The sequence below is a fragment of the Mauremys mutica genome, chromosome 11 (genome assembly GCF_020497125.1).
Source record: "Mauremys mutica isolate MM-2020 ecotype Southern chromosome 11, ASM2049712v1, whole genome shotgun sequence".
Lineage (NCBI taxonomy): Eukaryota > Metazoa > Chordata > Testudines > Geoemydidae > Mauremys > Mauremys mutica.
In genome coordinates, this window is record NC_059082.1 from 34,132,162 (window position 1) to 34,155,468 (window position 23,307).

Consider the following 23,307-nt stretch of genomic DNA (forward strand, 5'->3'; position numbering starts at 1 on the left):
CTGCAGCTCTTCTGCCACTTACAGCTTCAACCTGACTGGCACCCTAAATCAACTCCACCGAGGCTGCCAGCAGCCTAAGTGCTCTCGCATTCCATGCCACGTCTTGAGCCTGGCAGGTTTAGTGGGTCAGCCTACTTCTGCGGTGTTGCTATTTCTTTGTCACCTTCCTGCTGGCACACTGCTATGTTTGACATCAGGACATGTGTAACACTTGCTTCTGAGACCCTTAAACACAGCTTCATTTCTCTGCTGCATAAACATCCTGCCCCCAGGTTTGCAAAATGGACAGAAACTCCAGCAGCTTTACACGGCTCTCTTCAGCATCTACCCTCAGGTACAAATCTGACCGAGTGCAGAGGAAGAACATGTGATAGCATTTCTAATATGGCAGCAGCACAGTAGAAAATTTCTTAAATCCTCTCTGAGGTATTTATATGGCCCTCATTACTGTAATATCTGAATGCCTCACAATCTTTAATTTATTTAGCCTTGCAGCACTGCTGTGACGTACAGAAGTGTTATTATCTACAGATGTGGAACTGTGGCACAGTGAGGATAAGTGACTTGCCGAAGGCTTCACAGAAAGCCTGTGGCAGAGCTAAAAACTGAGTCTCCAGCATCCCAGTTAACCACTGGACCATCCTTCCCTCTCTATCCATACAAATGCACAGGGAAATAAGGAGATTACACACATTAATATTTTGCAAAGTTTTATTCGCCAATCAGAATGACAAATATATTTCATGCATTCTGATAGAGTTTGTATTCTTGCCAGGTTCTCAATAAAAATCTGAGTATTTCTCCTAATAAAAACATAGCTTCAGAGGTTAAAAACAGCACGGGTGCACCAATAATAAAATATCCATATTATGTCAATTGATTTATAATAAAATATTTATTCTTTAGTCAGACTATTGCTTCCCTCCTCTTCAGATTCCCAAGGGGCCAGGCATGCATTAAAAATATAGATCTTCTCCCAAAGAGGCAAGTCCTGTAACATGTGCAACCATTATAATGAAGTACATTCTTACATTCTACTTTCAGTATCAAGGGGAAACTCAAGGCTGTTGTACTAGGAGAATTATATTTAAGATTCCAAATCATGCAGGAGCCAGGACGAGGACTATGCAACACGTAAGTCTTCTAGTTAGAGCTTAACTAAGAGTTGCTTATGCCTTGTACTGGCCCTTCTGCACAGGAGTGAATTTCACCCCAACAGAACATATAGGAATAGGTATAGACTTCAAAGTTACAAATACATATGGAAAGAAATGTACTAGTAAATCAGTGACTGGAGTTTGCACTGAAACCTCCAAAATATACACAGGCATTGAATTAGTATTTGGAAAAAAGATCAGGAAATAGTTTTGCTCAAATATGAGTGTTGCCTATAACACCCCCTGGTGGTTCCCTTGCACTGAATGCCACATCCCATACAAGTCATGTGAAGCTACAGGCTCGCAGAACATAGTAAGGAAAGGAGGGCAATGCTGTTTTATCTGTGAGTGACAGTACAGTTATGGTTATTACTGCATACTCATGCCCTTAGTTACACGGGGTACAGCCAAAACTAAAGGCCATAATCCTGAAAAATGCTAATTCATATTGACTTCAGTGGGAGGTGAGGGCATTCAACTCCTCTCAGGACTGGGCCCAAAGCAATGTCTGATGTTTTAATCCAGGATGTTACTGTAACCAGGGCTCAGGCCTGATTTTCATGCAGACTTCAAATTAGAGGTTTGGGTGCTCAGCAGGTCTTCAAATTCTCTCTGATAAACTCAGCCATCTGATAAACTCAGGTTAATCTGAGCACCATCACGTGGGACAGGACAAAGACAATCCTGAACTTAGAAACTGGGAGACAAGTGGAGGAGCCATTGATTTTTCAAATATATATTTTTAGTGTTCTCCTTATAAATATTCCTCTATAGAATGAAAAGAAAACAGTTTTTCTATGCACTATTCTCTGTTTATGTATCCATTACTACAGTGCAAATTCACTTTTAGTCCAATGTTTAAGTCTACACAAGCTGATATATTCTATTTTTTAAAAAAAATATAAAATAGGTAACTGAACAATACACTGAAGACTTGGTCTCCATTAGCTTGTAAACACAGAGATATTGGGTGAGTGAGTAGAAGAGCAAGTATAATTTAAGATGTGGAACCAGGAAAATAACAATAATATTAAGGCAATGGTACATTAAAATATCAGCACAACAGCTAATAAAGCTATCTATATTTATTTGAGTGTGGTATATTACAACATATAGAACACACTACGGACAGCGTTGGAAGTCCTCAGTATGACTATACAATATAATTTATCAAAACCTGGGTTTTAATATTGAATTTGTACCATTTATGTTAAAGTAATATTATAATCCCCTTTCATCCTTAATAGTCAATTGGGCTATCTAGAATACTGCATGAAAACAGAACTGATATTTTGCTTGGTCCATGTGATATAGGTGCATTGTAGCCAGCGTTCAGCAATTACTTACTGTCTGGATATCTTATTAGAAAAGTGATAACGGTTCAGGACTTTAGAAGATGGGAGAGATGAAGAATCAGATATAATACATACTGCTGTACAAACAGTGTAAACTAGTTAAGGAAGGTTTTAAGGACGTACATATGAACAAGTGGCTCGGATACATGAAACATCCCTCTCCTGAAAGTCTGTACACATGAATTCTTAGTGGCTTAAACTGTAATAATTAGAAAACTTACCTTAATTTAGGAGATATTAAATATTATACACAGAGAGAACTGTAGAGAGTAAGCAAAGAAGAAAATGGGTAGAAACATTGCTCTATTGGGTACCTGGCTGATTCTTCAATATAAAAAGTGCAAAGAGAAGTGTTTGTTCTGCAAAGTGATGCTGACAAGTAAGCCAAACCCAGCATTTCTCACAATGCCATTCTGGTGTTCAGATGCTGCTGCAGTACCTGGTCTAGCTACAGAAGGCAGTTGTCCTCAATTAAAAATAAGGCTTAGTACTCACGGAACAGTTGATCAAAGCAGAATTAAGTTAATTTTTTAAAAAAAGTAGGCAAGCAACCACAGATTTTACAATAAATATTCCGAACAAGGCTCAAGTCCATATTTCCAATCATCTACCCTAGACTTTTCTACAGTGGCCTATCAGCACAGTATCTAAGTGCTGGTTCAGATTTATCATGCACAATGTCTGTCTAGCTCTCAGTAATCTAACTTTTACTTCACTATCATCACTGTTGGGAAGCAGACACTACTGCTGTGAAAAGTGAATTTTTGGAAGCAACTTGTAACAAACAGAGATGTAGAACTTATTTCTCTGTGGGGAAAGAGAAAAAGGAGGTACCAAGACAATGCCAGTCACTGAGGCTATGGAGAGAGCAAGGAAACAGTAGAAACACTGAGGCAGAGCCTCAGCTGGTCTTAAATTGCCATAGCTCATTAACTTCCATGGAGGTAGGACAAGTTATGCCATCTGAGGCTCCATCTCAAAGAGTTTAGAATCAGACTTCTGAACAAGTATAACAATAGCAGGGAAGTCAAGAGCAGCTAAGAATGTATTGTAGAAATCTAGAGGAGAGAAAAAGATTGCTGCATAATTCTGATACCCCGTAATTGGTCAGTTAGGCATTGCCTTCAATAGGAAAAAAGGTATGTTCTTAACTTGAATTAACTATCACAAGGCAAAATGCTAGTAAAGACAAGGCACCTGTAGGTATCACGAGTTAGCAGATCAACATAAACCCTAGCCACCCCTGTAGTCTTAACCTCAACCAGCTAATGTGTGCAAACAACAAACTGCCTTGTCTTCACTAGGGTTTTACCTTGTGTTTGCTAACTCAAATTCGGAACACACCTTTTTATCCTAGTGAAAACGAGGCTTTACAGGCTGAGGATCACCATAGACTTAGCCATGGTCTAGAACACTGTTGAACATGAGGTAGCCTATTTTTTTTACATCAGCTGCTTCAGACTGTGGTCTGACATTTGGTGGAAACACTCCTCTTTCCGTCCCTTTCCTTTATAATTCTCCTAACCTATTTTCCCTTCTCTCCTCTGGTCTTTTCTAACCGCCCCAGTTCTTTATCTATCCACCCCCTTCCTAGCTGTCCCTTTCAGTCATTCCTCCTCACTGATTACTTTCCACCTGCTTACTATTGTGTCTCTTACCTCACACTTTCCTTTCTGCTTCCACTTATGGTACCTCTTCCTTCTTGGATGCTGGTTCTGACTATGCATGTTTTTATCCCCACTTAAAAGAGGATATAAAGCTATGACTCAAACTTGATTTTTAATGCTTTGCAAAATGTTCACAGTGAAACCTGAAGCCAGGCAAAATTCACCTGGTGTTATGTTTCAACACAAACTTGCAACTCTAATCTGTTAAAATCTCAAGCTTGGGATACAAAACCATTCAAATCAGGTGAAATTTTGTAGAATAAACAGTTTGCTTTGTGGTTTTAGCTACATCCAATCCAAAATAAAGGGTTGGTCTCCACATACTTTTGGTACCAATTTAACTATATTGGCTTAGAGACCAATATAGTTAAAGTAGTGCAACCCCCTAGTGTGGATGCAGTTATACCAGTATAGAGCTTATTTTCACAGATTTATAGAGTGGTCCGTAGGATAAAGCACAAATAGTCATTGGTCCAGGCAGAGTGTGGGACAGACTCTATAGCCGGTGGCTGAGGCACTCACATGGGAGGTGGAAGACACCAGATCAAATCCCTGCTCCAATGACTATTTAATTATTTATACATTGTAAAACTGCTTCAACAGGAGAGACTGAGCGAGCGCCACATCAGAATATTCCATAGCCCAGTGGCTAGGGTACTTTTTTGCATTGAGGGAGCCCCAAGTTCAAATCCTTTCTCCATCTCAGGTAGAAGGGGGAACTGAATCCAGGTTTGGCATGAATGCCCTAATCACCAGGCTAAAGCTTATAAGGAAGTGGCGGCACCACGACTTCTCCCTGTCTTTTGCCAATAGGATCTCAGTCTTTGGAAAAAAAATTTTTTGCTGAAACTATTCAGTCCTTTGTGTTGATTCAGTGAATAGTTTCAGTTCGTTGGAAAATGCATACTGTTTGCTGCAAAAAAATCCACTCAGGTCCACTCCTTACACCATTTCCATGCTAGCAGGCTAGCGCCTTCGATGATAAAATGGAAAAACAGGATGACTTTTCATCACGACAAGGATAGTGGTATTATTGCAGACACCTCTCAGACATGTGTATCTGTGTTACTAATAACAAAACAATAAAAATTATTTGTAAAAGTTTGCTTAAGAAGCAATAACAGCTTCACTGCCATAAAGGCTGATCCAGTGGTATTAATTCACACATTCTTATATATGGCTCAGAATGTGAATTGCACTACACTTAAGAGAATGTCAGTAAAAACAATGTTCTGGATACAGGTGATATCACAGTTCACAGATGAATTCACAGAAGAATGAAAAGCTCTACAAGTAAAATTATTCCGACAGTGTCGGTGCTGCCGCACTTCTCAGGGAATCCGGACTCCCCAGTTTTGCAAGTTTTCAGTGGATCTTGAATATTATGCAGGTGCTCTGTGTAATTTGAAAAGTGCGCAGCACATCATCACTGAATCTGACCATAAACCAGATTTGCTGTTAGGGCTGCATTTTTAGCCAGGATCAGGTTTTCCTCACGTGTCTCTCTAGTGTGGAATACTAGATACACTAAAATATGCTGCTTTTTCTCAGATGAGTGCCATTTCTTTGGGAAAGATCTTCTTCCTGGTCACTTTCACAATTGCTCTGAAATAAAGAGACTGTCATGTTTCAGTCTGTTGAATGAGATACAGAGCTCCTACACAGATTAGCAAACACATACTTAATCAGTCATCTATGGGGGGATAAGCAGGAGAGCTAAGAGAAACATCACTGAGGTTCTCTAGAGGTGTAAGCTGCATTGTGGATATTTCCCCCATCAACTGGAGGCCACAGCAAGACACAGGATTCTAGACGCGTTTGTCCACTTTGGGGTGGCTGTTCCCAGATGAGATTATTGGGCCAAAACTAAAATAAGTGACCTCCCAGCCAAAGTACAGCAGATGGCCTGTAGTGGGGTTGTTGATCTGACCCTAAAGCAGGACATCCTTGTTCCTGTTTTTCTATATTGACTAAAGCTCACTGTCAAAACAGCCTGACAGAAACCCCCACTTTATCTTTGGCTAAATGGAGACTGGGCAAATGTATGTAAACAATAAAGCTAAATAAATAAATAAATAATAACTAAAATAAGGCCCACTAAAAAACTGTAGCTGGTGTAAGAACCTATATAGAATACTTGGACAAAAATGCATCAGGAGTACATAAGCTTGTTATACTTCCAACCTAATGAATTTTTCGAGTCACGTTTCTGCAAACCTAAGTTTAAGCAATACAAACCGTCCAGCGATGTGCTCTCATGAGAAGCCATTGAACACAAGGGTTTTCCCATTTTAGATAAGACTTTTTATATTCAAGTGCTTCCTTAGTCCATGTTTGCTCACATAGGGAGCTTCTACTGAAGTCTATCGCAAAATCCCACTGGCATCAGTAGTGCAAGATTGGCCCTTAGCATCAAATTCCCATTCCCTATCCAAAGCCCATTTACTTTGGCTTTGCATGGGTGAACTACAATACATAGTAGGTTTTGGGATGAAATCCCCTCTTCCCCACGCAGCATAGAGCAACTGCACCCCTCACCTCTCTCAGTTAAGGGTTTGATACCAAGCTCATCACTATGGTAGCCATGTACCTAGTGCAACTTTCATACTACTCCCCCATATCATAATTTTGAATACAGTGAATACAGTTTGCAGAGCCACTGGCCACTCCTTGCTCCCCATTTATGCCACAGATAGCACCGTTGGAGCAATGGCCCAGGGTACACAACAGGTACACAGCATCTCATGGTCTGGCTTCTCCATGGGTTGACTACCCAGAACCATGGCGGTTCTGATACTTTTTGGACCTTGGGTGCCCATGCTAGGGCAGCAAGATTCACGTCGCAGTAAAATGGTTGCTTTTCCCTTCTCTCTTCCCCTTGTTTTTTCAATGTACCTACCGAACTTTCATCCTGCATCAGTGGTACCTTTCTCATCTGTGAGCGAGATAAGTGGTTGCACAGCGAGACAATACTGTAAGAGAGCTGGGGGAGGGGGAGAGATGAGAATTAAGTGACACTTGCAATGTAGAAATCCCTAACATACTTAATACAGCTCTAGTGCTTTACATCTTCAAAGCACTATGCAAATGTTAGCTTGCCCTCGAAGCCCCTCAGGATAAGTAAGTATTATCACATCAGTATTAATGCCCCAGTGCCGTACCTTCCATCGCCTCCTGGCATATTGCCTTTTGAAGTTTTCCAAGTTAATGACAGATTCTCGTCTCACCAGGGCCTGACGCTTGTCCATTGGCTGGAAGACAAGAGAGGACAAGTTTATTGCTTAGCTTGCCCTAGGGACAGAAAGTAAACATGACTCTGCTTGTGTCAGTTACACACTGAACTGAGTTAAAAACCAGAGAGAGGAGCTCAGCTGAGGGAGAAGTTCTTGACTGTGCTAATTCTTCAGAGTACTTCCCTCTGCTGACCTGTAGCACTTCTGTCTTATCTGGATTGAGCCTGAGCCCGCTGGCTTTCATCCAAGTCCCTTTCTCTGAAAGGCACTGGGAGAGCATGGAAAGGGCTCCATCGGGGCAGTTGAGAAGGAGATGGAGAGCTGTTGTCAGCATACTGATGACATTTTAGCCTGTAGCTCCACAGCCTTCCGCAGGGATCTGACAAGTGTCGCTTAGGAATGATGACAGAACAGAACCCTGTGAGGTTCCTTAGTCAAGGCCCTTTAGGGAGGGAAAGAGGAAGCTCGGCTCTACCTCTGACCCCTTTGGAAGGAATGAGCATTTAAAATTAATTCCATTCAGCTGCCATAGTTAAACGCATAAGGAACCCTCACAATCCATGGTGCTGACAGACCAAGTAGTATTAACTTGAACATCTGTCATAGGGAGCTAGGAATTGTCATACCAGCTCAGACCTGTGGTCCATCTACTCCAGTGTCCTGTCTCTGACGCGCATTCTGTATCAGTTTAGCTTTTTAAAGCCAAGCCGCTGTTTCAACTCCTCAGAGGGTTTAAGGTCCCATCAAAGGAAAAATCTCAGCTCAGCCTTAATGCTAGAGTCACTATTAGTTCCTCCAGAGTAAAGGGAAAACAGACGAGTGTACTTTTTTCATTGTCCAAACTGCGTGGGATGCTAAAAGTAAACAGCACAGATGGTGAAGGGCAAATTAGACTGATGATCAATGATATGAAGTGTTTAATGGAGACATTACTAAGAAAAGCTGCTTTTTAAAAAAAGAAATATACGAATTAAAAACCTGATAGTGTTCCCTTTAAAAAATAATACACCTTTCAGAGGTTCCATAGGGCCCGTCAATATCCCAGCTGCTAATCAGCCATGTCAGATCCTTCCCTATGTACAATGTCAGAAGGGTGGGAAAAGATGCTGATATCATTACTAGTACTTTGGAAATCAGGGAACCATATCAGTCACAGTGTACCAATGAAATACTAACAACAGAGAAGCTGAGTAAGCCCCCAGAAAGCCAAATAATTTGTTTTTAAACTACCACGAAACTTTTTCATTACACTATTTCAGAGGGTCTTAACCCATGGGCCATGACCCCAAAGGAGTTCAACCAACTCTTATCTGCTCCCATTCCCTCTCTCAGGTGTTCTGCTGAAACTAGTTTGTACAATTACTTGCAGTGAGGTCCCCCATAAAGATGCTTCACATTGTACTGATCCTAGTGGTGCAAAAGCAAGTGGATTCTGGGTGCATGCAAGAGGAATCAGATGCAAGGAGTTGCACATGGGCTTATGTGATGAAAGAGGTGAAAGGAGAAAGAATCTCTGCTTAAGGGGAACATAAAATGTTACAGACATTTTAAGATGTGATCATTAAACCGGATTCTCTGTTCTAAAGTGCACAGCTTTTTCTAGAGATGAGCCTTAGGCCTGGTCTACACTATGCGTTTAAACCGAATTTAGCAGCATTAAACCGAATTAACCCTGCACCCGTCCACACAACGAAGCCCTTTATATCGATATAAAGGGCTCTTTAAACTGATTTCTGTACTCTTCCCCGACGAGGGGAGTAGCGCTGAAATCGGTATTGCCATGTCGGATTAGGGTTAGTGTGGCCGCAATTCGACGGTATTGGCTCCGGGCGGTATCCCACAGTGCACCATTGTGACCGCTCTGGAACGCAATCTGAACTCAGATGCACTGGCCTGGTTGACAGGAAAAGCCCTGCGAACTTTTGAATTTCATTTCCTGTTTGCCCAGCGTGCAGCTCTGATCAGCACGGGTGGCGATGCAGTCCCAAATCCAAAATGAGCTCCAGCATGGACCGTACGGGAGATACTGGGTCTGATCGCGGTATGGGGAGACAAATCTGTTCTATCAGAGCTCCGTTACGGAAGACGAAATGACAAAGCATTTGAAAAAATTTCCAGGCTATGATAGACAGAGGCCACAGCAGGGACTCAGCACAGTGCTGCGTGACAAGCGTAATGGAAAGCCAAAGAATCAAATGGATGCTCATGGAGGGAGGGACGGGGTACTGAGGACTCCAGCTATCCCACAGTCCCCGCAGTCTCCGAAAAGCATTTGAATTCCTGGCTGAGCTCCCAATGCCTGAAGGGTCAAAAACATTGTCCGGGGTGGTTCAGGGTATATCTCGTCAATTTACCCCCTCTCCCCGCCATGAAAGAAAAGGGGAAAAATAATTTCTTGCCTTTTTTCAATGTCACCGTATGTCTACTGCATGCTGCTGGTAGACGCAGTGCTGTGGTGCTGAACAGCAGCATCCCCTCCCCTTCCTTTCCTGATGGCAGACGGTACAAAATGGTGGAAAACCGTTCTCATCATCCCGTGAGTGCTCCTGGCTGGCCTCGGTAAGGACTCTTGGTCATTCCCGGCAGATGGTACAGAACGGCTGGTAACCGTCCTCATCATAGCAACTGGAGGCTGAGCTCCATCAGCCCCCCCACTTTCATGTCTAAAGAAAAGATTCTGTACTGCCTGGACTATCACAGCAGCGGGAGGCTGCACTCCTCTCCCCCCCACCCTTTAATGTCCTGCCTGGACTATCATAGCAGCTGGAGGCTGCCCCTCCCTCATTTTAGCTCGCTAAAAAGTCAGTGTTTCTTATTCCTGCATTTCTTATTACTTCATCACACAAATGGGGGGACACTGCCACAGTAGCCCAGGAGGGTTGGGGGAGGAGGGAAGCAACGGGTAGGGTTGTTGCGGGGGTACTCCCTAGAATGGCATGCAGCTCATCATTTCTGCGGGATCTCTGGGGCTCTGACACGGAGCGGCTGTGCTCTATGGTTCTCTACTACACTTGCCTCATATTCTAGGCAGGACTATTTTTAGACAAAACATAAAGAAGGGAATGACCCGGGGAGTCATTCCCATTTTTGTCCATGCGCCCCCGGCCGACCTCAGCGAGCAGACGGTACAAAAGGATTGATAACCGTCATCGCCAATTTCCAAATGCAAACGGTGCAAAATGACTGATAACCATCATCTCATCGCCAATTTACAATGGCAGACGGTGCAATAGGGCTGGTAACTGTCTCTGCTACCTTGCAAAGTCAAATGAATGCTGCTGTGTAGCACTGCAGTACCGCCTCTGTCAGCAGCATCCAGTACACATACGGTGACAGTGACAAAAGGCAAAACAGGCTCCAGGGTTGCCATGCTATGGCGTCTGCCAGGGCAATCCAGGGGAAAAAGGGTGCGAAATGATTGTCTGCCGTTGCTTTCACGGAGGAAGGATTGAGTGACGACATACCCAGAATCACCCGCTACACTGTTTTTGCACCATCATGCACTGGGATCTCAACCCAGAATTCCAATGGGCAGGGGAGACTGCGGGAACTATGGGATAGCTACAGGATAACTACCCACAGTGCAATGCTCTGGAAATCGACACTAGCCTCGATACATGGACGCACACCGCCGAATTAATGTGCTTAGTGTGGCCGCGTGCACTCGACTTTATACAATCTGTTTTAAAAAAACGGTTTCTGTAAAATCGGAATAATCCCGTAGTGTAGACATACCCTTAGTAACAAAGTTCAGATCTAGATCCTAGATCTCCAGCTTTGGATGTGTTAATATTTAGGGTTTCCATGTTGGGCCCTTTAGAAAGTTCAAAGTTCAGAGTGGACCTTTCCCTAATTTTAGACCTCTTTCCCCACCCCTAGCATGTCTTTTTGTGTGTAAGTTTACTGAGTTTACTATTTACCAGAAGGATTTGATAACCCCACCTTGACAGTGCTGGTTTGTGCTACCAATCAACACAGTAACTTTTTGAGGGCCTTACAAATCCAGTTTTGAAACTGGAGAATGTATAACATATGAACAAGAAATACAGAGAAACTTCAGAGATCTACATGTCCTCTGCTACTCAGACATCAGATGGTAATGCACCAACAGTGCTGCTTCTCCGCTGACCCAGGAAGTAGGTCAGCAGAGTACTGAAGCAACCGCAAAGACCTGAATAGGCGACAACTATGAGGGGTTTGCTGAGCAATGAAACAGGACACAAGAACAAAGTTACAACAAAGATAGCTGTCAACTGGAAGTGATTTACATTACAAGAGCTGGACAGTTACAGTGAGATGGATTGCAGGAGGTGCTCATTTAGGTTGTGAGATCAACAGGTTCGATTCAGAACTGAACAGGAAAAGTAACCGAATACATAAGTTTCATTTGTATGGGGCCTGTCATGAAGTATCGAATGGGAACTTTTCCCAAACTCCTGATAATAAAATGAGAGAACGTCAGCTGACATTCAGTACCAGTTACGGTACACATACTACATCAGTAAATGGGGCTCAGGGAACTTACGTTGTAAGTAGCTGTTATGGTGGTGGGAGATCCAGAAATGCTTAGATTTAATTGGACTAAAATTAAACAAGCAAGGAAATAGAAGCACCAGAGCAGGATGGAAAGTGCACCCTCAAAGATTTAAACATCTGGTCAGGAAACTGGTAATATTGTTGAGCAGACACATTTGCTTTCACACAAGCTATTATGCTGTTAAACAGACAACACTGTTCTAAACAATACACCTATAACAGGGTACACCACATCATCTTTTCTTGTCAGTAGTTCTGCAATTTGGCTGTAGCCTGTCTGCTGATGTATTTTACAGAATCTTGATAAGAAAGGGAGAGAGAGCTAGGAGGTGCCCTAGGACAACAGCGTCAATGAGGGATTCAGAGTTTTAAAGCTTTATGCACATGTATTCTGAGATACTTGTCAGCCCAAGGGCAACTTCAGAGTCAGCAGCATCTAAGTGCAAGTTGTTCAGCTTTGGCGCTAAGATTTTTAACAAACATTTTTATGCAATAGAGAAAAAGTATGTGACACCTTGGAGATATGCTGTTAGATAGTCATGGCTTGATCATCAGAGTGGTTGAGGTTTCACAAATTCCTTTCACATGGAACCTTTTAGCGCTCAGCACTTCTGAAAAATCAGGTCATCAATGTAAAAACGCCAGAGGATTTACCATAGTATAGCAGACCACGACCCGACCCGTCCTTCAGTCTTGGCCAATACCTGATCCTAGCCCTTCTGGGCCAGCAGAGGGCAGGGAGGTGATATAAATAGGACCGCAAGTTAAATGCGTACTTTTTCTATAGAGCAGGATGTGAAAATGTCAATTCTAAGAACACTTTTTGTGGGAAATCCAGGACAGTTTTCACTGTTGCACAGAGAAATGTTTAAAGCCTAATGGCAAACACCTGAACCATTTGCACTGCTTCTGCTTCCCATCATTCTCCGAAGCTGTCCTCAGCTTTGAAACCTGTATAAATGAATACAGAGGCTGAGATTTCATCTCCAGTGGCAAAGTATGTCAATACCTCTGAGAGAAAGGAGCTGAAATTATCAGCCTTCCCTCCATCTCCGTTAAAGATAGACAACATCTGTGCACAATTGACCCTGGATATTGAAGCATGAGATGTCAGTTCCCCACACTATAAGGGGCTAGGCAGCATCCCACAAATGCGCTAAGTCCAAAAGACTGGTGAGAAATCAGGTTAGACCTACAAAATGTCACTGTTAAATGTCAGTTGTACAATCGTCAAAAAACATTTAAATGCTTGTTCAATGGCAGAGCCCCTGAAGCTCCACTCAAATAATTAGTTTTATGATACTCCAGACTGTTAATAATCAGTTGCCCCATATTGCTAAGTACCTTGCATAGTCGTGATCTTGTCATTCTCAGCTGGACATGATCCTTTCTCAGGTACAGCAGGGACCTCCTTCAACTCATGAAAAAAGCACAGGCCTTGAGGAGTGGGTCATAATGATACTAGCCCCAGCCCCTGCTCTAATGTCCCTTCTGCTCTGCGCCAGTATATCCATACGCAGAGATAATCCAAATGGACAGAAATATGGGGCCAAGGATGGGGCAGACAAATTCTGTACATTGAGGGTCTTTTCTCCAGATTCGAATCTTACTCTATTTTATTATTTTTCAAAATGAGGGGAAGAGAACCTCAATTCTGAAAACGTTGTCTAGTCCCTCTGGACAGTGTCCTCTTCACAGGGCCGGCTCCAGGCACCAGCTCAGCAAGCAGGTGTTTGGGGCGGCCAAGGGGAAGGGGCGGCATTCTGGGCTCTTCGGCGGCAATTCAGCGGCGGGTCCCTTGGTCCCTCTCGGAGGGAAGGACCTGCCGCCGAATTGCCGCTGAAGAAGAAAGTGGCGCGGTGGAGCAGCCGCCGATCGCGACTTTTTTTTTTTTGCCGCTTGGGGCGGCAAAAACCCTGGAGCCGGCCCTGCCTCTTCAACATACCAGGCAGCACTGGGCAGAGCTCTAGGCTGGGACTCTCAAAGGAGCCTGGCACTCAATGACAGTTGAGCACCTCCCTCCCTCAGGTTCCCTTGAAAATTACAAGTGAGATATAAGATTTATTAGGTCCTTGGTAACATTTTCATTTAATCACCTAAGTGACTTTTGAGCCTGAGTCTCTTTTTCAAAGATATTTAGGCACCTTACTCTCATTGAGTTCAGTGGGAGTTAGGCACCTAAATATCTTTGAGGATCTGGGCCTTTGGTACTTAGCAGCCTCAATCTCATTGAAAGACAATGTCACTTATGCCCCTAAGTCACTTAGAAACCTCTGAAAATTCTACTTCCATCCTGTCTAATGTAGAATGTAAGTGTCTCAGGATGGGATGCATGTCTATTCTCTGCCCAACACCAGACACAGCTATTGTGCTACAGACAGGCGTAAAACATAAATAGATACATAAGCATGGTTTTTCACTAGTCTCCCAAAGTCACTGTGAGAACATGGCACTTTCTGATTCATCATGCTCTGTGAACTGAATGAGAATACATTGTTGCTTTGTAGATAAAAATAATAAACAGGATTATTCCTATAATCTTATGAACAGCAGCCCATTACATTTAAATCATTAGCTTTTCCAGAACAGAGGAGTGGGCTTTCTGGGGGAGGGCGGGGCGGACAAAGAGAAAAGTCTAACATATCATCTCTCCCTTTGTCCTCCTCTTTGTTCAGAGCATAATTATCTGAAAAGGGGGATTTCGGCCACTAGGGCTGGAGAGTTTGTCTGAAGCTGTACAGAGTGACTCTCACTTTTACCCTTTTAGGGAAAGCAACTGCATCCATTTCCAAAGGGATGCTAGAAGCAACACTGAGAGACATGGTATGGCCGTGCCAGAGCTTGAGAGCCCAGGGAGGAGGGATTCCTTGCTTGAGCATGTTGTTTGTACTGTGGTAGTGCACAAAGGCCCAATCAACATCAGTCCCGTTGCAATAGCTGGCCCTGTACAAATCTAAGGGCCTGGCCCCCAGAGACTTCCACTAGATGCATCACAGAACAGGCCATGCAGATATTCTCTGACAATCTGCAGTCTTTATGTCAGGTCATTAAAAACAGGTTTGATTCCTGCATTGGAGCCCTGCTATGGCACGATCAAGTTCCCACTCTTTGAGTCTCTGGGCCAACCCTGGCTTCGAAGCAAGTTAGAGCTGCTTCCAGGCAGCTCCAGGTTGCACCACTGGTAACGGCTCCTTTGAAGGACACTATGCCAGTCAAGGACTGCCATGTGAAACACAGATCCACCACACTCCCTCGTGGCCCATGACACACTCCTCATGCCAAGGGGGCGGGTAACAGAGGGAAAGGAGGAGTGAGTGAGTGAGTGAGTGTGGGAGAGAGACAACTGTGGTACAGATGCCCCAGCAGGGAATTCATTTTCTCTGCAGGGCATTTGCCACTGGATTACAGCCCCTTTGCAGTATCTCAGCCTCAGAAAGGAGCCATTAACCAGCTAGAGAATCTGGCCCTATAATTACTTCATTAAGTAGATGTTTAAACACCCCATTTCAGTCACAGACTTCCCCATCAGAGACTACAGCATCGTGAATAAGAGACTATTTATTGTGTCCAAAACGTGAAATGGTTACATTTGTGCACATAAATACAGCCTAAGCAAATAACCTTTCTTTTGAAACACAGGAAAACGGTGCATTATTCAGTTTAAACACTGACTTTTTTTCCTTTTTCATAAGTTTCTAAAATGACCTTTGGAACAAAAACACCAGTCTCAAGTTCCACCACACTGAGTCAATGAATTGTTTCCTTTGACAGACCTTTCTTATTATGGAATAAAAGTCAAAGGTCTATTGACACTGCCTGATGGATCATCATCCATAATATAATATAATATTTGCACAGCAAAATATACATACACAGTTCTCCAGTCATTCCATTACAGATTTATCATTCTGTCTTTCAAATAAAATATTTCTGGTACATGAAACAAAACATGGCTGTTTTTATTGCAAGAACTTCACATTAAAGGACTAAAAAGTATCTAACACTGGTCCCCAAACTTTGTACTTCGTGCCATCTCCCATCCCTGTCTGTGCCCCCCTCCTCCCCCAGCTGGGTCTGGGAGCAGGGCTCCGGCTGGGAAGGGCGGGAGGGCACGCCGACAGGGTTAAGGGGGCCAAGGCTGGGGCCCACAACTGGGGGTGGTGACGGAGCCTTCCCTGCCCCCCAGCTGTGCCCCCTCCAGACATTCCTCTGCACCCCCCTGGGGGTGTGTGCCCCACAGTTTGAGGACCTCTGTTCTAACATCTGATAGTGAAAGAGAGACTGTAGCCTGAATAATTAGCCTATCAAATAACCTTAACTTTCCTTCATTAGCTGTTATTTTCATGGTGTGAAATGATAAATCACTGCATTGTTTGCTCCATTTTAAAGGGCTGCAATAACCTTCATAAGTGTTTTTAATTATCTGCTGTGCAGAATTATCCCCAGCAAGTCTGCAAGACTATTTCCCTCATCCAAACAAGAATGCTACCAGGCGATTTTATAGACTTCAAAGAATATGTAATCTGGTAAATAAGGAGTGAAATACTATTTCATTTCAAGTGAATTACCTAATAATTTTCAGGACCTGTATGTTTACATATTATTATAATGTTAGTGCAGAATAACTGCAGGGTTACACATGCCCTAAAACAAAGTGATTTCTAATTCTAAGGGTTCAGGAACTGCACTGGGTCACAACATCAGCACAAAAACCACTGCAGAGTGTAGGCTTTTGGTCAATAGTTTGTGCAACATTTCCATATTTCTATTTTAATGCATAGGTGATGGTTTTGTTCTGAAGTTACAAACTGAGATGATTTCTTACTGTTGCACATTGAGACAGACAGACAGCAAGATAGGGATTCTAATGCAGATTGTTGCCTATTAACCATTACTGACTTGATTCTGCAACATCAAGATTCAAGCCTGCAAGGAATTCTTCACAGCAAGATCTATTTAACAGCTCCATTAGTGATTCATTAGTATCTTTGTTGAAAACAGAGCCAAAGTTTCCATTCACACATGCATCATTTCCATTATCCAGCTGAAAACTACTCATTAAATCCTGGATCCACCTGAGTTCCTCAGAAAGTTCCTGACTCAGAGATTCATACTGAGACTTTAGATCAATGTATTTCCCAGTGACACTTGCAAGACTAGAACCTACAGTCTTGATGTCATCCTGCAGATGTTTCTTCAGGGATTCAATTTTACGGTGCTCATACTTCAGCTGTGAAAGCTTGTGTCTCACATTTTCATTTTCTTCTTTGTACCAAGCTTCTTTTTCATTATATATCGAAACCAGAGCATCGATGTCCTCCTGCAGGGAGTCGTGGGACATAGTCAGAGTGCTGAAACCACGTTCCATCAGAGAAATGTCTTCTACCACCCGGGCAAAGCGCTCAAAGTTGACGTAGGTGTTATTTGGTGGCATACTTGAATGGCACTTGATGGTGTACTCTTTCAGACGTTTTGTCTTCAGCTGACTGTTCTCAGCCTTCTTGTTTTCTTGGACTTTTGTTTCTTCTATCAACTGGTGAGTCTTCAGACAGAAGAACCAGTATTATAGATTGATTATCAAGATTGCAAGATATTGCACAAATTTAACTCTACACAGCAGACAAGGGATGCAAACTGCATTTCCACAATGCTGGGGAGAAGCGTTGTTTCCAGTCATTCTCCTTCATGCATTTGATTAAAATAAAAGGGGTGATGTGACAAGCACTGAGCATTCATTCCCATGGGACAAATGTAAATAAATGAAAGGGTTGTGAACTATTTGCATGCTACAGTTTGTGCAGTTAAATTCTCAAAACCATCAACATTTGTGGGGAAAAAATAATCCTGAAAACACTCCACTCAATGTTTTGTACAATACGTAACAAAATTAGAACAATCCAGTGTTTAAACATCTGTATTTGCCATGCTGAGATTACTAAATGTATTTTCACTAAGAGATTTATCTACAGAGGCAAGCTTTGCTTAGAACAAAACAACACACACACACACACAAATCCAAATACCAAGCAAATCCAGACCGCTACTAGCTCACTACACCAATGACATTTTGAAGGAGCTGATTTGTTTTCACATTTGGTATGGTCAGCTCTCAACACCCGAAAGCACTACACCAGACGTATGGTTTGTGTCCATGCAAACAGTGATTAGAGATGAAAACAACACAAATGGTGTTCTAATACAGAATACTGTATGCCCATTTATTTATATTCCAGTCACCCCTACTTTGGCTTTATTGTAATAACAGAAGTCATGATTAAGGCTTGCAGAAATCCAAGATTTTGGAAGGAATTGAACAGGTTTTTACTACAGTTTGTCGTGAATCCAAGGATCTCAGAGTGTTAGTAGAGTTATTTCTCATAACTTACCTGTGAAGAAGGGGAGTATTCTCCCTGCTTTGCTCATGGGTGAAAGTGAGACATAGAGAGGTTAAGATTCACTGTCTGGTTCAAACTGATTTCTGAAAGCCATAACCATGATGAATTCTCTTGCCATTTAGGCACATAGCTTTAGCGTGGAAATATAAATTCCCATACAAATTCTGTACTAGTTTATCCCAAAGCAAATGTCCACCTGTTATAAAAGCACTACCCGTATTCCGTCACTATCTTTGGCCTTACCGTTATCCAAGGATGAGTGAGAGCTTCTTGAATTGTGAGCCGTTTCCTGCAATGAAACACACACTTAAATGAGAGCCAAGCTGCTTACCATACACTTTTCTCAGGGTGTTTATGAACCAACATTTTAATATGGTACCTTGTACCTATAACACTATCACCAGTAGTGCCAGGATTACTTACAGTGAGGTACAACTTTCATTGGCTACTTTACTCTGTAGGGCAGCAGGGTTCATAACAGTTAGGTTTCTGTCTTCAGTGTTAATACAGTGCTACCCCCAGCAGAGCTCTACTTAATTTTCATTTACACTCAATGAAAATCTCTCCCTCTCTCATTGTTCTGTTAACAAGAGGTGAAACGCTGCTAATGTTTCATGATATGTTCTGTCTTACTAGTCTAACATGCCTAATGAGTGAATTCTTCCTGCACACACTTGGTCTGACTTTTTCTCTATATCAATTGATATAAGATTAATGTAATAAAAAACGTCTTTAATGCACGAGCTATCAAGTCACCCCTGGAGCTCTTGCTTCCTGACAGCAGTATTCCTGGGCGGGATGCTTCAATACTAATCAGAAAATCTAACTTTCTCCTACACCCTAGCAGCACTGTGAACAGTACACTATCACCTTCAGGCAGGATGGGCATAAACATGGTATTGTCTTTGTAGCTGGTTACAGCACAGATTTCAACATGCCTGATATGCCCGACTTGAAAGGCACTTGCTAAACCTGTGCAAAACATTCACATCAGACTCCAACATATCCTGGGGTCTGAGGTCCGTAGAAATGTTTACTGATGTGTTTGGACAGATACTCTAGCTGGCAGCCTTCTCCCAACAACCCCCACTATCTACCTTCCCCCCCAGATGTCTTTAGAGGGCACCCTAGGGACCTGCCTTCCCACACCTTTCTGCAAGTGGCCCCCCACTCTGTTTTCAGGGGACATCCGATGACCACTCCCACTAGTACAAATAGACTCTTCAGAGGGCTCAGCAGCACATAACCCACAAGGATGCCCTTTACTCTCTCCGCCCACCCCAACATAGTGCAGGAAGTGTGGCAAGCTAGTCCTGCTGCATCCAGCTCATTAAAAACTTCAGGAGCAGAGATCCCTCTCCTATAATCCCTATTGCAGTAGCTAAAGAATCTCTGTTGTTCCCTAATCACCATGAGGTAGGGGAAAAGCCCCATATAGCTGCTAGAGAAGTGCCAGGTGCACCTAGCTGATGCACAAGGGTTAATGGAGCAAATTTGACACTAAGACAACTGAAGAGCAAGGAGTTTGCAGCAATAACGGGTAAGGGATAAGTGCATCTCACTTCCTAGAAGGTTCCTTATGGCTTGGGGTGTGGGAGCAATTACCAACATCCACTACAGACCTGGGATAAGAGCCATCCTGCCTCAAACGATGGACTCCATGAAGACAGCGAAGGGAAAATGGTGGCTTATAGGTGTGAACAGATAGGGTGTTCCTCTGGAGGTTTGAGACTGATGAACACAAGCCTCCAAGTGAACACATAGGAGCTGGTTTCCTGACAATCTCTGCAAGCCAATCTGCAGGCTTTAGCACGTGATTAATAGATTCCCAGGCCAGACGGAACCATTGTGATCATCTAGTCTGACCTCCTGTGTAGCATGGGCCGATAGAACTTCCCCAAAATAATTCCTAGAGCAGATCTCTTAGAAAAACATTCACCCTTGATTTAAAAATTGTCAGTGATGGAGAATCCACCAGGCCCCTTTTATTGTTCCAATGGTTAATTACTCATTGTTAAAAAATTCCAGTCTGAATTTGTCCATGCAAAGCAGCTGTTTTTGAAACACTGAATATAAAAATCAACTCTCTCACACACAGACATACTCACCCACCAAGGGCACATGGCTTGTGAGATGTCATTAGAGGCAATAACAAATATTTATGAATTACCAGACACAAGAACAGCTTCTAAAACCCAATAAACTCCAGTAATTTGCACTTCACAAAAAAACCAAACCAATCCAACCCTACTGGTGAAAGAAAATGCATGCCAAATTCTGCCACATTTGGTGAATTTTGGCACAGGGCATATTTTTAGGGCCTCTGTATACAGACATTTACAAGGGACACAGCAATACACCTGTACTTAATGACTCACTCTGGGATAGCGACCTACTCTGCAATGAAACCTCTGAACTGCTCAGCGTGCTCATTTTTGCCTGGGTGGCATGAAAGGCAGCCAGCCATTTCTGTACATTCACTTACCGCGTGTCTTTCACCAGGAGTTTCTGGATAAAGTCTTTTGCCAGATCACTGGTGTGACTGAAGAATTCCTCATCAAATTCGTAATTCACTGCTGTGATGTTGGCGAGAGTTTCCTGCTTTGTTTCTCCAAGGAAAGGGGATGCGCCGCTGAGCCTGAATAGGCCAGACAGGAGGATCATGTTTTGATTGGGGAAAAATAAAGTTACTTTGACGTGATTCCAAGATTGTGAAATGACAATATTGGAATATGGGTCTCTCTTTCAGGGCAGCCAAGAAGATTTGGAAATAAAAGGCCCAAATCTTGGTCACCATATATATGGCTACAAAACAGACTCACAAAAGCAGCATTAATGTGTTTCCATGTGTGACAGCAAAGACCCTATTCATGGACACCCCCATTCCTGAGACACACTCAGGTTATTGCCGCCCAGGGTAAGAATAATCCGCACTGGAGGAGAGGTCCAGTTGCTATGAATGTATCAGGGGGTACATGCACAAATACCCACAGGCTATGTCAGGGAATGTCCCCCCATAGTTCCCATCAAAGAAGCCCTGTTCAGTGGCCTCTCTGTAGGCTTTTGGGAAAAACTTCTGCCCCGTGCTGTTTTTCTGCCTGCAGTTCACTGGCAAGAATCTATGCACCTAGAGTTGGGCCCAAGAGGTCCACATAAATAGAGAAAATTAATTGCTCAGATTTTTGTGGCCTTGCTCTGATTTCTGCAGGATGGGAAGGGGACATGGCATTGATTAAAACTAGTTCCCAGGACAAGCCAGGGGACTTACAGTGCAATAAAATTGAACATAAAGAGCTAATTCTGTCAGAGCTCAGCTCCATGCTTAAAAGTGCAAGGATACAATGCAGTCACCATCCTCATAAAACACCATTCAGCAATCTTTTAGATGGAAAGGGCTGTGATCCTGCCTGGCATCTCTCAAATGCAATTGACATCTTTCATCTTAGACTCATATTTACCTCAGTCCCACAAAAACCTGGGGTTAAAGCACTTCTATTAGAGTTCCTTTTTTTAAATACCATGAATGCTGAGTCAAGAGAGTTAGTATAAATAACTCTTGCTGGAAATCTAAGTGTTCTTCATACTAAGGAAACTGATCCCATTAAAATAACTACTACTATTCTTGCCTTCCCTGTTTGGAATTTGGTAGTGGAAGTTCAGGATGCAGTGGGCTCAAAACAGAACTGCATCAAACCCTTCAGATCTAAGAGGAGTGAAATTGCTTGTTTAAGTGATTCTGCTCACAATAGGCCTTTATCGTCCAACACTGTCACAGTGACCAAGGATCTTTTGCCTAACTGGACTTAATAGGCAGCTCCATGGCTGTGCACCTTAAAAGGAACTTAACTGTGGAGGTATAAGGTGGGGGGGGGCGGTAAGAGTTGGCTGCTGGAAGGAGTCAGGGTTCTCACCTGGTAACTGACCAAAGAAGTCGGACTGAGACACACACACAGCTTGAAAAATGGAGTTCACTAGAGCTTGGCTGGGGGCTCTGGGCTGACCAGAATGGTTTTGCTTTAACCTTCCGTTCTCTATGTTAACCTAAGGACTTCCTATGCAATGTTCCAGTTGACTAATAAACCCTACTGTTTTGACAACACTGTTTGAATGTCACTGAAGAGGCTAGCAGACGTGTATCGATCCCTGGAGAATGTACAAGTCTCTACCAGGAATCCATCTCGGTTGGACTCACTGAACAGAGCTCACAGTATGAAGCAGGAGTGCTGCAGGCCCAGAAGTCCAGTCTAAGGAGGTGGAGAAGCCAGCTGACTTACTCTGGAGGAAGAGTGAGACCCCTAGCAGGTCTGGCACACTGAAGGGGTTCCTCCTAGAGCAGTGATTCTCAACTTGTGGCCCAATCAGCAAACAGGGGCGGCCATGTGACATCCTCAGGACCACAGCCAGTATTGGATGTGGCCCACAATGGTAAATAGGGTGAGAACCACTGTCCTAGAGATTGTTCCAAAGCTGGGGGCATAGCACTAATCTAGTGGATCCGTGACACACCCCAAATACATTGCGATACAACAGAGCCAGGATTAGTGGAAATCTACAGGGACACATTGTTTGCATTTCTCTCTCTTTTTTTTTCCCCAATGGAGATTTTAGATATAAGTAGAGGTGGATCAGACAAAACTCCTGTTTTGAACAACCTCCAACTTTGGGGAAATTTGGACCTGGAATTCATGGGGCAAGCCCACCTCTAAATACAAAGTTGTTGCAGAAGGTTTCTAGGTCATTTCAACCAGCTGGAGCAATGCAAAAGCAAAATCAATGCTTCTATCTCTTTACAGTGCAAGGTATATAAATAGAAAAGAACTGCCCTATTGGAACAGAGCACTGCTCCATTCCCTGTATTATCCTGCCTCCAGCAAAGGCCTGTGTATGCAACACTTCAGAGGAAGGCGAAGGCCTCTCAGAACACCTGGCTATCTGTGCATTACTGTAATCACAGGGTAAGCATT

The 23,307-nt window shown here is 43.1% G+C and overlaps 1 protein-coding gene across 2 annotated transcripts in view; it reads right to left on the reverse strand.

The window, feature by feature from the left end:
• Nucleotides 1–344: 344 nt before the first annotated feature.
• The window catches only part of DAPK2 (death associated protein kinase 2), a 96,771-nt gene continuing 73,808 nt past the window's right edge, over nucleotides 345–23,307 (reverse strand). The window contains exons 8-12 of one of the 2 annotated variants that reach the window (XM_044980891.1): nucleotides 20,829–20,981; nucleotides 18,587–18,632; nucleotides 7,341–7,430; nucleotides 7,079–7,162; nucleotides 345–5,784 (exon numbers count right to left, since the gene is read on the reverse strand). In XM_044980891.1, coding sequence (XP_044836826.1) covers nucleotides 5,707–5,784; nucleotides 7,079–7,162; nucleotides 7,341–7,430; nucleotides 18,587–18,632; nucleotides 20,829–20,981 — 451 coding nt within the window. In that variant the 3' untranslated portion in view covers nucleotides 345–5,706. Of the gene's footprint in view, nucleotides 5,785–7,078; nucleotides 7,163–7,340; nucleotides 7,431–15,522; nucleotides 17,491–18,586; nucleotides 18,633–20,828; nucleotides 20,982–23,307 lie in introns of those variants that run through there. The other variant, XM_044980890.1, reaches the window with a different exon arrangement.